This window comes from Typopeltis vanoorti, chromosome 5 (assembly GCF_054136105.1).
Source record: "Typopeltis vanoorti isolate ZY-2024b chromosome 5, IOZ_Tvanoo_1.0, whole genome shotgun sequence".
NCBI classification, from domain to species: Eukaryota; Metazoa; Arthropoda; class Arachnida; order Uropygi; family Thelyphonidae; genus Typopeltis; species Typopeltis vanoorti.
The window spans coordinates 55,153,680-55,166,658 of NC_143553.1; the positions used below are offsets into that span (position 1 = coordinate 55,153,680).

At 36.8% G+C, this 12,979-nt stretch overlaps 1 protein-coding gene across 1 annotated transcript in view; it reads right to left on the minus strand.

Moving 5' to 3' along the window:
• Window positions 1–12,712, minus strand: part of LOC150106425 (fibroblast growth factor receptor-like 1) — a 59,353-nt gene extending 46,641 nt beyond the window's left edge. The window contains exons 1-3 of the mRNA XM_090392994.1: window positions 12,592–12,712; window positions 10,711–10,992; window positions 3,281–3,358 (exon numbers count right to left, since the gene is read on the minus strand). Of these exons, the coding sequence (XP_090249120.1) occupies window positions 3,281–3,358; window positions 10,711–10,992; window positions 12,592–12,712 (481 nt within the window). The remainder of the gene's footprint in view (window positions 1–3,280; window positions 3,359–10,710; window positions 10,993–12,591) is intronic.
• Between the last annotated feature and the right edge of the window lie 267 nt (window positions 12,713–12,979).

Here is a 12,979-nt window from a genome sequence, read left to right on the forward strand (position 1 = left end):
CAGGTAATTGTCTTTATTGTCTGTCAGTATACAAACAATAAAGAAATTTGAGAGAAAGTGTGACTGTCTCAGGACTCTGGAATGTTGAGTATGTGAACAGATTAAGGAATGTGGTTTGCAGAGCTTTGCAGATATAAAAAGCAATATGACGGACACATGTTAGAAGATCATATTAGAAGACAGATACAGGGGAATTACTGCATAGGGTAATAGGTGATGGAAGAATAAGAGGTCATCCATGAAACTGTACAAAGTCATTGAGTAAAGAAGTGAAAAGTAGATTTTTTTTGCATGGCAAATGGTGAATAAATAGAATGCATTGCAGAAAGGTGAGGAATGCTCCAACAATGAATGTGTTTTCAAAGCAAGATTAAAACTGGTATTGAGGTATGCGAGTGTTCAGACTCCTGCAATGTTTTCTGATCTGTGGAGTCCTGGAAATAATAATTCACCTTCTTTTACTATTGATAATACACAAACTGCAGACCAACATTAACCTCTATCCTTTCTTGGCAAATTCTCATAACAAGTCAATAGCTTCCTCAGCCACTCCTTTCTTCCTTCTCAAAATGCTGCTTTCAATCACACAGCTATTTATTCCGTACAAACCTCAAATTTGCCCTGCTTTAAAATACCAATGCACCAAAGTTTGCTAAAAGACTTCTTGATGCTCTCAGAGGAAGGCTGATTAATAATCCCTCTCTCACCGACTAACTTCAACACTGCTCACATACAGTTGTTTCAGCCTTATTATTATCACCCAAGACCCCATGGAGTCAAAGACATACCTGGGAGGTCATTTTATCATACACACAGCTCATCATACCATGCTTTAAACACATTCAAATTCTCTACGGACACCTTCTCAGGCAAGGCATTCCAATCATTTACAACTCTGCATAAAAAAAACCTGCTTCTCACTCCCCTACTCACACCCTCTTTATACAGTTTCCAGGGATGACCTCTGGTTTTCCCCTGATCTCCCACTATTTTCTGTAAAACCTCTCCAGCATTGATCCTATAACAACCACTTACTAACTTGTAGGTCTCTATCGTATCTCCCCTCTTCCTCCTGTCTACCAGACTCTGCAAGTTGCATCTTCTCAATCTTTCCTCATATTCGTCATTCCAGAGGTTAGAAACTACCTTATCAGTCACCTCTGGACCCTTTCCAACAGCTCTTCGTCCTTCTGAAAACCAGGTGACCAAATCTGGGCACAATAATCCATGTGTGGTCTAATCAAAGCATTATACAATGGAACAAAAAAATCTCCCTACTTCTACAAGTCAGTGTCCTCCACATCATTCCCAGAAGCCTTTGGTGTTGTCTTCACAATTTTGGCTATGTGTCCCCTAAATTTCAGATCCTTATCCACTATCACCCCCAGATCTCTTATTTCCTCCACCTCCGACAATCTTTCCTCACCAAGCATAAATTCTGCATCCCATTTTTGTTTTCCAAATTTTAAAACCTTACATTTTGCAACATTGAACTCACATCCCCATTCCCATGCGCAATCACTCAATTTATTCAAGTCTTCTTGTAAAAAAAAAAAATTATAACGCGATTGACTACAACTGCACTCTGGAAATGCGAACACTCATTTACCATATGTCATATTCTATATACTATTATTTTCTACAGGTGCCTCTTTGAGTACTGATCCACTAAAGTAGCATTCTGCATCCAATAGCAAACCCACAAAAACTCTAGAACAGCTTCTTCTTGAAGCATTCCAGACAATTGCAATTTCCAGCTTTTAAAGAAAAATATCAACAGGTTCCTTTTCCTTAATCTTGCTACATAATGCTAGTGCACTATAGATTCTACAATCTCGTGTGTGTTGTTTGTGTGTGTGTGTGTGTAAAATTAGCTGAATGGACACATGAGTGGGGACTGCTAATTCAATGTTTCAAAAGGAGTCTCCCCACCCCAATCACTTTCACACATAAGGGGGTTTAAAAAATGTAGCAAATTGATGTCATATATAGGAGTTTAGAAAGAAGGAATCTATTAATATTCTTTTTAAAAACTGTTAGGTTTTAAAATTTGAAAGGCAATGATTGAAGGTATATACAGTATATACAAATAGTGGAGATATCTTGAAAGATGTAAAATTTAGAAGCTACATTTCAAGAAATGTGAGGGCAATAAATTATGGCAATGATGAAGAAGACACTGATGTACAAATAAAGATGACAGAATTCAAGTTGTACAAGACCGTGATCCTTGAACAGTGCCCCATAAGGAATACTGAGCATAGATTTGGCCATATGTTTTTGAGCCACTGAATATTTTGGAAAGTGTCCAGAGAACAGTAACTAAAGTGGTGTCAAGTCTTTGTAGTCAGCATGAATATGCACTAAGGGAATGCTATTTGCTGCACCCCTGGTGAATAAGTAGAGGATTAGCAATATGACAGACATAAGTGCTGAATGGTTTTTACCAAATTAATGTGAAAAAAAAAATTTTTTTTTTCACGGAACAGAATAAACAAAAGATAGGGCTAAAACAAGAAGATATATCTGCACATTGTTGAACATTTTTGACCAGAGCAGTAAGGAATTTTTTTTTTTCTTTTTACATAAAGAGTGAATTGGTGAGTCAAACATATTTCATGCAAATGCAGAAACTGAACACATGAACAAGGCATGGTTTGTTAATCATTGTACTTGATGATGAGGACCTCCCATCATGAGGCTTTGACTCCATGGAGATTTCATGCTAATAATAATTTATTATGCTATTGATATTTCTGTGGATTTCAAACATCCTTCAAGCACAAAAATCCCTTGTCCCAAACATGGAACATTATCAATCAGGTAACTGAAGGAGCATTGCAAAACTGTAACAGACAAAATCATAGGAGGGACCTCCCATGATGAGTTTGATAGATTGTTTCCTAGGAAGGCCCTCCCGTGATGAATCTTTTGACTCCATGGAGGCCTGAATAATAATAATAATAATAATAATAATAATAATAATAATAAAATAAAGTTTGATAAATTAATGCAGCCATACTTGTTGAGGTTCAGAAGTGCTTCATTGCTGATACTGACTCTAGAAAAAGGTCTTTGAGACTTGTATGCAGAACCACAGTTTTCTTCTATTTAATACTGTTGAATTGGCGTCCAATATGTGTTTGCTGTTTTTTATGCTCTTTGAGCATAAAAAATAGACCCCCCACACACACACGCGCGTTTGATGCTCATGGGCTTGCATAGCAAAGGTTAATTGTATTCATGAATATGAAAAATAAAATTTCAACATATAACTTACTTTTCTCTTTGGCAAAATGAAAAATATCATTTTCTGGATAAAGATTATCACTCTGGGATATAAAATGGCTATCTGTATCTGAAAAATAAAATAAAAAATTAAGTAATGTTATATAAAACTTTCAATATACAGCCAAATGAAATAAAAATAAGGCAGCATGAATTAATGTATATTACTAATGATATAATAATAATAATAATATCCTAAGTATATTACTAATGATATAATATCCTTAGTAATATGCCATAATTGTAATTATTTTGTCATGGGAATTAGTGCTCATCACATTTTCAGCCTGTAATCATGTATATAAAATATATCTAAGCTAAATACAAACTCGGATAGCAGAATATTATTATATATAATTTTTAAAATCTAATGATAGTGCTCAAGATTCAATCTAGTTTGGTATATTACTATCACACAGCGAGTCTCACTGAATGAATTTAAAAAGAGAATACAATGTGCTAATAACAATTAGCATGGAATCCATGATGAATTTTAGGATGTAATGGAATTTGCCCAGATGGTAAAAATAAGCAGAAATAATCAATTTGAAAAAGTATTATGATAGTACATCTATATATATGCCACAGTCTGGTTGGCTAAGTGGTTAGTATATCCACTCTCCAATGGAATCCACTCGAATCCTGCTATGGGCACGGATGCTTGTGATTGTCTTTACGTGAAGATGAATTTCACTGTCCAGTGTGTAGAGGGAGCATGAAGTGGCTTGAAAAAATTCCATGCTTGGTCCCTATGGCAGAGTTTCTGAATAATAGAAAAAAAAAGAAAAAAATACAAAAATATATTTAAAAAATTAGTCTTAAAAACTGAAAAAAAATTCTTAGCCCTTGTAATACAAATAAACTGTAGGTTTATAAACTGGTGTCCAAGAGCTAAGGATGAATTTTTACCTGTATATGAAAACTTTTCATGACTACAGCCAAATGTGAACATAAATTTATTGCCAGCATACTAATAAGTTACATTACACAAAAAATGTGTTATAAATTTTGTGCAAATTATATTATTATTATTATTCAGGCCTCCATGGAGTCAAAAGACTCATCGTGGGAGGTCCTTCCTAAGAAACACAAAGTTTATCGAGACTCGTCGAGGGGAGGTCCCCCCCCCGCGAGAAACACAAAGTCTATCATACTACTCCTTAAACTCATTGACCATTCTCGCTCTCACCACTCCATCAGGCAATAATGCATTCCATGGATCAACCACCCTCCATGCAAAGAAACCACTCCTCACCCCCTTGCAAACAGTTTCCTTTCGTAACTTCCAGGGATGTCCTCTTGTGATCACTTCTTCCTGCTGTTCAACCAAGCAAAAGAACTCCCCAGTGTCAACCCTGTAACCACCTCTCATCAGTTTAAAAGTCTCAATCATATCACCTCTCCTTCTTCTCTCCACCAAACTCTGCAGTCCACACTTCCTCAGCTGATCCTCATAACTATCATTATACAGTCTTGAAACCATCTTTGTTATCCGCCTCTGTATACCCTTTCCACAGTTAATTTATTCCCTTCAAATCCTGGGGACAAAATCTGAGAACAATAGTCTAAGTGTGGTCTGATCAGACTCTTATACAACGGAATGATAACCCTTTTATCTCTGCAGGTCAGTGTCCTTCTCATTATTGCAGGAATCCTCTGTGTTACCTTCACAAACTTTGCAATATGTCCCCTAAATTTCTGGTTTCTATCAATCATCAACCCCAGATCTCATCTCTCCTACTTCCTCCAGTATAACTCCTCCCATAGAGTATGCAGTGTCCCATCGATGTTTCCCAAACCTCGAGACCTTACATTTTGCTGCATTAAACCAACACTCCCATTCATTTGCCCATCTATCTAGCTTATTCAAATCATCTTGCAGGGCTACCACATCTGCACTATTACTAATAATCCTTCCCAGCTTCGTATCATTCGCAAACAACTGAATATCCCCTTGCAATCCACTGACAATGTCATTGATATAAAGGTTAAACAATATAGGTCTCAGTACTGAGCCCTGTGGGACCCCACTTGTAACCCTCTGCCTCCTTGAAACTGTCCCACCATACACAACTCTCTGATACCTATCGGACAGCCAATCCTGAATCCAGTTGACCAATCTGACATCCAGACCTATGTGTTGCAACTTAAATATCAGCTTATCATGTCGCACCCTGCCAAATGCTTTTGCTAAGTGTAAGAAAATGGCAGTATATGCCTTTCCCCTCATCTAATGCTCTTGTAACTTTATTATCAAAGGCTAGCATATTGCTAAAACAAGAGCGCCCCCTTCACAAATCCATGTGACTCTCACGGATAACACCACCCTCATCTGCCCAGTGCTGTATACGGTCCTTCACTACTTTCTACAAGATCTTAACTACTGATGACACACAAACTGGCCTATAATTAGACACTTCCAGTCTGCTACCACTCTTATGCAATGGCACTATCTTACCATCCTTACATTCCACGAGCACCTTTCCTGCAGCCAGACTTTCATTGAAAAGCCAGGTCAATATTGCAATACATTTTGACAAACGTTACAAATTTCATAAGGATATAAATTAAAGGTAACAAGAAATTATATACTTGGTTCAATCCTTTATCTAAGTATAAGGAAACAAAATTTGCACCTGAAGTATTTTCAGGACTGGGGAAACTCGTATAAAGAAGCTAATGACTTCACACCACTTGCCTTAGTATCCCATAATGCAAAACACATATCCTTTACAGGTATGTATAATGCTATGCATTATGGGAAGGGTCACTACCCAAACTGGTTTCGACCTTTATTGAGGTCTCATCAGTGGGAGCCACACCCAGAAGTGATACCTCTAGGTCTGGCTCCCACTTCCCATAATCCATAGCATTATACATGTCCACAAGGAGATGTGCTTTGCATTATGGGATACTAAGGCAAGTGATGTATAGTCATACCACCTTTATCATGAGTTGCTTACACTTTTATAAAGGATTAAACCAAGTATATAATTTCTTGGTATCTTTAATTTGTAGTATAACCAAGTGGAAAAACTTTCAACTACTGGCTTACCCATACCAAATTAATAGCACTCATTTCATGTAACCATACATACACAGATCAGCTTTACCATGCTCTTCACTCTGCAGGTAGTAACTGGCTCCAAAATTGGAATTTTTTTTTAAGTGAACTCACCCACAAAATTGCAGTGAACAATACTGATGCCAATGTACTGTGCTAAAAGTTAAATAAACTGTAAAACCTGCTTTATAGACTAAACATGGAACTTTTCTAAGCCACTTCAGGCCTCCTATAAGCAGAGTAGTGGTCTCATGCAAGTGACCACAGAATGATTCAAAGAGTGGTTGAATCATTCTGCAACAACCACTTGCTGGGTTTTTTTTTGACAACACCAAAAATCTCTAGGCAAGATAAGATATGCCAGCCTGGCTGGCTGAGTGGTTACAGTATCCGCTCTCCAGCCAAAAGGCTGCATGTTCGAATCCAAGTGTGAGCATGGGTGTTTGTGATTGTCTGTGGAAATACTAGTGGTGGTCGTCGGCGGTAGATGGCAATGGTGTAGTCGTGGTCAGTTGGTGGAATGGTGGAGACAGAGTTGTAGAGCAGGTGCCCTCCCTTGATGAGTCTTTGGACTGCCTGGAGGTGTTAAATAATAATTATAATATATCTGTCCTCAGATTAATCACTCTGACTTCAAGCCTCACTTGGCATAAACATGTCATAATCATTGCCTCTTCAGCATAAAAAAAAATTAGAATTCCTCTTTCAACTCAAAGTACTACTTTACCTCAGAACATCTATTAATCCTGCTCAACTTACAAATCAACCAATCCATTAAGTACTGTTCACACAATTGGGCTCACACAATTGAAATTTCCTGCCACATTCAAAAAGTTTATTAGCATGTTCATGTGGAATACTATAATTATTCATGTCTTATGATGACAACTATTGCCTGAATATATGGAATTTTATATTTATTACTTAGAAATAGCTCACCAGTTTTTATCTTCATCTCACTAACACCAGTTATGTTAATACAATACTTCCGTTATTCATCTACTGATGCTAATTCTTTTTCAATAATACTTATTAAGCTGACAGTGATGTCCATCTTCAACTCTGCTGAGGTTCTTGCATATGTATACAGTAACTGTATACATATATATTAAAAAAAAAAAAAAAAAAAGGCTTAGGTGTTGGTTAGTCATAACAGTCCTTCAGAGTATAAAAAATATAATTAATTCATTGAACTTACTAATATTTTGCTGGTTTTCTAACCATGATCATCAAAACACAAATAACAACTGTGACAAACATATACAGCACTCGACTAAATTATTACATCCTCCATGGGGTCAGCAGACTCATTGTGGGAGGTTCATTCAACTGACAACATATTTATCATATATAATCATAAAATCCTTAACACTCCTTGCATTAACAACACATTCTGATAATGCATTCCATTCACTGACAATTCTCCATGTAAAAAATCTACTCTTCACCACACTTTTACATAACTTCTAGGGATGACCTCTGGTTCTTCCCCTTTCACCTACTCTTTTTATAATTCCCTCTGGATTAATCTGATAAAATCCTCTCACTAACTTTAATGTCTCTATCATATCACCTCTTTTCCTCCTATCCATCAAACTCTGCAATCCACATTAATTATTACCCCAAGACCCCATGGAGTCGAAGACTTATCTAGGAGGTCCTTTTATCATACATAGCTCATCATACCACCTTAAACACATTCAAATTCTCTGCAGACACCACACTCTCAGTCAAGGCATTCCAATCATTCACAACTCTGCATGCAAAAAAAACCTTCTTCACTCCCCTGCTCACACTCTCCTTATACAGCTTCCAGGGATGACTCCTGGTTCTCTCCTGATCTCACACTGCTTTCTGTAGAACCTCTCCAACATTGATCCACCTCTCTCCATAGCCAGCTTTCAACCTCTCTCTCTCGACAGCCAGCATTCGAAAGTCCCGACATTGTCTTAGTCACTTGCCTCTGGACTCTCTCCAATGTTTCCACATCACACTGAAAACCAGGTGACCAGATCTGAGCACAATAGTCCAATTTTGGCTGACCAGTGCTTTATACAGTGGCACAACCACTTCCTTATCGCTACATGTTAGAGCACTTCTTATAGCAGCACTACATTTTGCAGCCTTTGCAACACTTGCAACCATCACTCCAAAATCTCTAATCTCATCCACTTCCTGCAGGCACCATCAATATTATTATTATTATTCACCTCCAGGGAGGGAGGGCACCCACTCTACAACTCTGTCTCCGCCACCAACTTGACCTCAACTACACCAACGCCATCTACCGCCACCCACCACCACTAGTATTTCCAAGGACAATCACTGTGTACTATATTTCCTTGGAAATATAGTACACAGTGACAGTCTTATATTTCTGCACTCCAAAATGCAACACCTTGCACTTATTGATGTTAAAACCACAATCCCACTCCTGTGTGCAAGTAAAAAGTATATTCAAATCTTCCTGAAGAGAATTAACATCAGCAATGCTACTTATAATTCTTCCCAACTTTGCATCATCAGCAAACAACTGAAGATCCCCAGTCAATCCACATGATATATCGTTTACAAACAAGAAACAGCAGGGGTCAAAGAACAGAACTCTGGGGCACACCACTGGTTACTCTCCTTTTTTTGAGACACTTCTCTATCATACAAAACCTGCTGGTATCATTCAGAGAGCCAATCTCTGATCCATCTAACCAATATACTATATATTCCAATCCTCTGCAGCTTGTACACCAACTTATCATGTGGTAATCTACCAAAAGCTTTTGCAAAGTCCAAGAAGATCACTGTATGTGATTCTCCTTTATCTAACACACTTCTTACCTTATCAATTGTGGAAACAATTCAAATTATAATGGAAAATGACCTAATGTCTAACATAGTGTCTGCTGTGGGCTGGATAACCATAAAGCTAGTTTGAAGAAGTGAGCCTATCTGGTCTCAGAATGAGTGACTCCCAGATCTTTGGTAAATTAATGCAGCCATACTTGTTGAGTATGGGGAGTGTTTCATAGTTGTTGCTGATTCTAAAAATAATTTCTCACACCTAAAATGCCTTCTATGTAATACCAATATCTTCTTCCATTTAATTCTATATGAAGGAGCATCCAGGGCATGGTCTACCAACCCGGACTTAACATACAAATGATCACAGATGTAATTTTTGTGTTCAAGGCAGATGTTGACTACTCTACAAGTCTGTATGAAGTAGGCTAAACTGCAGGCACAAGGAACTTTATACACTCCAGAATATGCAAGAGAATGAAGCTGTCCAGTTGAATCAACTTCACCCAGTAGCTGAATTTTCATTGTTCCTTCTTGTTTCATAGAAAAATCAACTTGTACAGTGCCTTGGTTAAATGGGCAATGTGCCATCCAGGTGACATCTGATAAATTTCTGTGTAGGTTAAGCCAATACAAAATACAGTTTAGTCATCTAAGTCTCAAACTGCCTGCTCACCCTCACTCGTTTAATGTCCAGGCAGATGCCTAATTAACATAATGAGAAACTGAGAATTATGCATGGTGTCAGAAGATCCAGCCAGTTCTACACATTCATTAACGGTTTAAAGGCCTCCAAGGTCTCTAGTTTTCAAAAATAATGCAAATAAAAAGATTTCTCAAACAAGTACTTCAATATAAGCTAGTTGCACAAAGGAAGGAGATATCCATTAAACAGACTGAGTGATCAGGCCATAATATTCCTAAATTTTGGAAATTAATGATGATGAATAAGGTTAAACTAAAAAGTGGAAAACAAAAATACAAGACCATACCTGAAAGCTGTGTAAAAGTGTAATGAAAAAGGGAGCAAAGCATAGATTTTTTTTTTAAAATTTTACATGGAGAGAGAGAGAGAGATGAATAGGTGCGATGCATTGCTGGAATATGTTGTAAATGCTAAATACTATAACTGTTTTACTAATTCAGCAAGACCTCCATAATTATTAATAAAACTCCATGGAAGTTTGTTATTAATAATAATTTAAAAAATAAAATGAAGCATAATACTTAAATCATATGGAGTAGGATGGACTTCTTGTGATGATTTATGTATCACACTGCACTTTAATTTTAATTATTATTATTAATAAGTTTGTCTCTGAGATGTGTTAATATCAATAAAGAAACTGATAATTATGTTGAGACAAAATAAAAAAAGACAAGAAACAAATACAAAACAGTTAGAAATTGCAATATTTTATGCATAAGAGCCACTTACTGTTGCTTAGGATACGGAAATATCAAATATATGGCATCACACAAAATAAATATCAGGATGGTTATTAAAACAAGTGTTATAACAATTGCTGACTTTAAGAAATTATGTTAAGCATAAAAATTACCTCCTACAATAAGTGTAACATTTACATCAGCACTTCCAAAACCATTGACAACTTGGCAAGTATAAGTGCCAGTGTCTTCTATATGGACTTGCTTAATTTTCAGTTCACCTTTTCTTGAGATTCGAAATCGTGATTCCCACAATGTGCTCACTGCCTGACTATTGTGTAACCATGCTGTAAAAGTTGATCCTTCAGATTCGACAGGACACGGAAGAGTAACATTGCCACCGACAACTGCTGGAAATACCATTCGTAATCCATACACTTTAATTCTTGGAGGGCCTGAGTAAAAAAAAATCATGATTTTGAGCAACTATTTTAAGCAACCAGAACAACAAGTAAGTAATATTTCAGTTGAGTTCATTTTTATATGAAGGCATAAAAAAAAAAACCAACGTAAAGGATTAAATCATAAGTTGTTTTGAAGTTAATGCTATATTATTAGGATCCATTAAGTGTCCGTGGAGTCAAATATTCATCATGAGAAATCCTAACTGTCAAAAATAAAACTCAAACTGCTAATTAAATCATTTACAGAAAAATACATTTACAGGCCTTCAATATTATTATTATTAGACACCTCCAGGGAGTCCAAAGACTCATCGAGGGAGACACCTGCTCTACAACTCTGTCTCCACCACTGACTACAACTACACCAATGGCATCTACCACCGATGACCAACATCACCACTAGTATTTCCAAAGACAATCACAAACATCCATGCTCACGGCAGGATTCGAACCCGCAGCCTTTTGGCTGGAGAGTGGTTAACATATAATATAATCTCCATTCTAGCTTATCACTGCTGTTCGATGTTTAGATAAGTCTTATATTTCTGTCATCAAATACTTCTATGGTTATATGATCGATAAGCTGGTACATTTCGCCAGAAACCTTATTAGGTAGGGAAGTGTTTCCCACTCTGTAAGAAACAAACTTTCATGTAAGGACACTGTAAGGGAACATATTATCCATGCTCTTCTATAAGATCAAATATCTCATGTGAAACATGAGGATGACCACTGCATGACAAGAACAATGCTTTTACTCAGAGTATGATTTACAAATGACATGCAGGCAGAAACAGCTATATCCTGCCCAGCACTCCCACATCCTGAAGCAGACCCCCAGGCCAGGATTTTTGGCAGGCCACCTACCTGTCGCTCAGGTTAAGGACAACACATTGCTCTACAGGGTTTAGGATCAATTAGTTTAAATGATAACATAAAAGCTTAGCCAAATCATTTTCGATGCACAAAATTGCTAGGGGATTAAGTCATTCTTGGCTATATCTAATATACCTAAGAAATTCCCATTATGAACATCTCCAATCTTGGTGTTCTCTCCTTGAAATGCTAAACCTCTGGATGATAAAAATAACGTTACATCTACAATCCATTGCAGAAGTGCTCTCTGAATATTGCATTTGTAATTGCAAGTCTTTATCAATTCCATGTCCTTTCAATGATTGCAAAAGGGATTTCCAAGCCAGATATTGTTTTCTGTGTTTGGCACTATTTTCGTGAAGAGGCAACATACCATACAACTTTTTCCAATGCTTATTTCTAGGCGAAAATCCTTCTTGGGCTAAAGTGCTTAAGTTTTTGTTATTAGAGTTGCAAAAAATACGACATGGTAGACAATAAAGATTTTCTTTCGATACACACAATGTTAACCATTCTCTTGGAAAATGTTTCTTGAGTAACGAAAGATGAAAATTGTTCTTTCATCTTTCGTTTTTGTATAGAGCAAAAAATCTTGAAATTTCATACCATTAAGATCTCTTGGCAATTCCTTATAAATCTTTTGGAATTCTTGAAAGCTGATAGTTTGTACTGTCTCTTGCCGCATGTTGTTTGAGATTACTCTAAGCCAAATACTAGGGTCATCATATTTTATATCAGATTTTTCAACAGGGCCTGCAACTGAAACGCCAACTGTATCATATTCTTCCATAGTCACTCCTCCTGCAGGTTTTTCACTTGCAGCCTTTTCTTCCATTGCAAGAGGTTCACATGTAACAGCCACTTGACTATCGATTGCTTTACGAGTTTCGATTTGACACTGATATTCTGTTTGGATTTAAATGTCACAAACATTATCACCACCTTCACTATGATCAGTACTTGGAACTATATCCTTTTCATTTTCAGATTTTAAAAATTTGGTTATAAATTGACAACCTTGTGATGCTTTCGATTCTCTCTCTCTCTCTCTCTCTTGGATTTAAGTTTCCTCTTCTGAGCTCCAGACTTATGTTTGTACTTT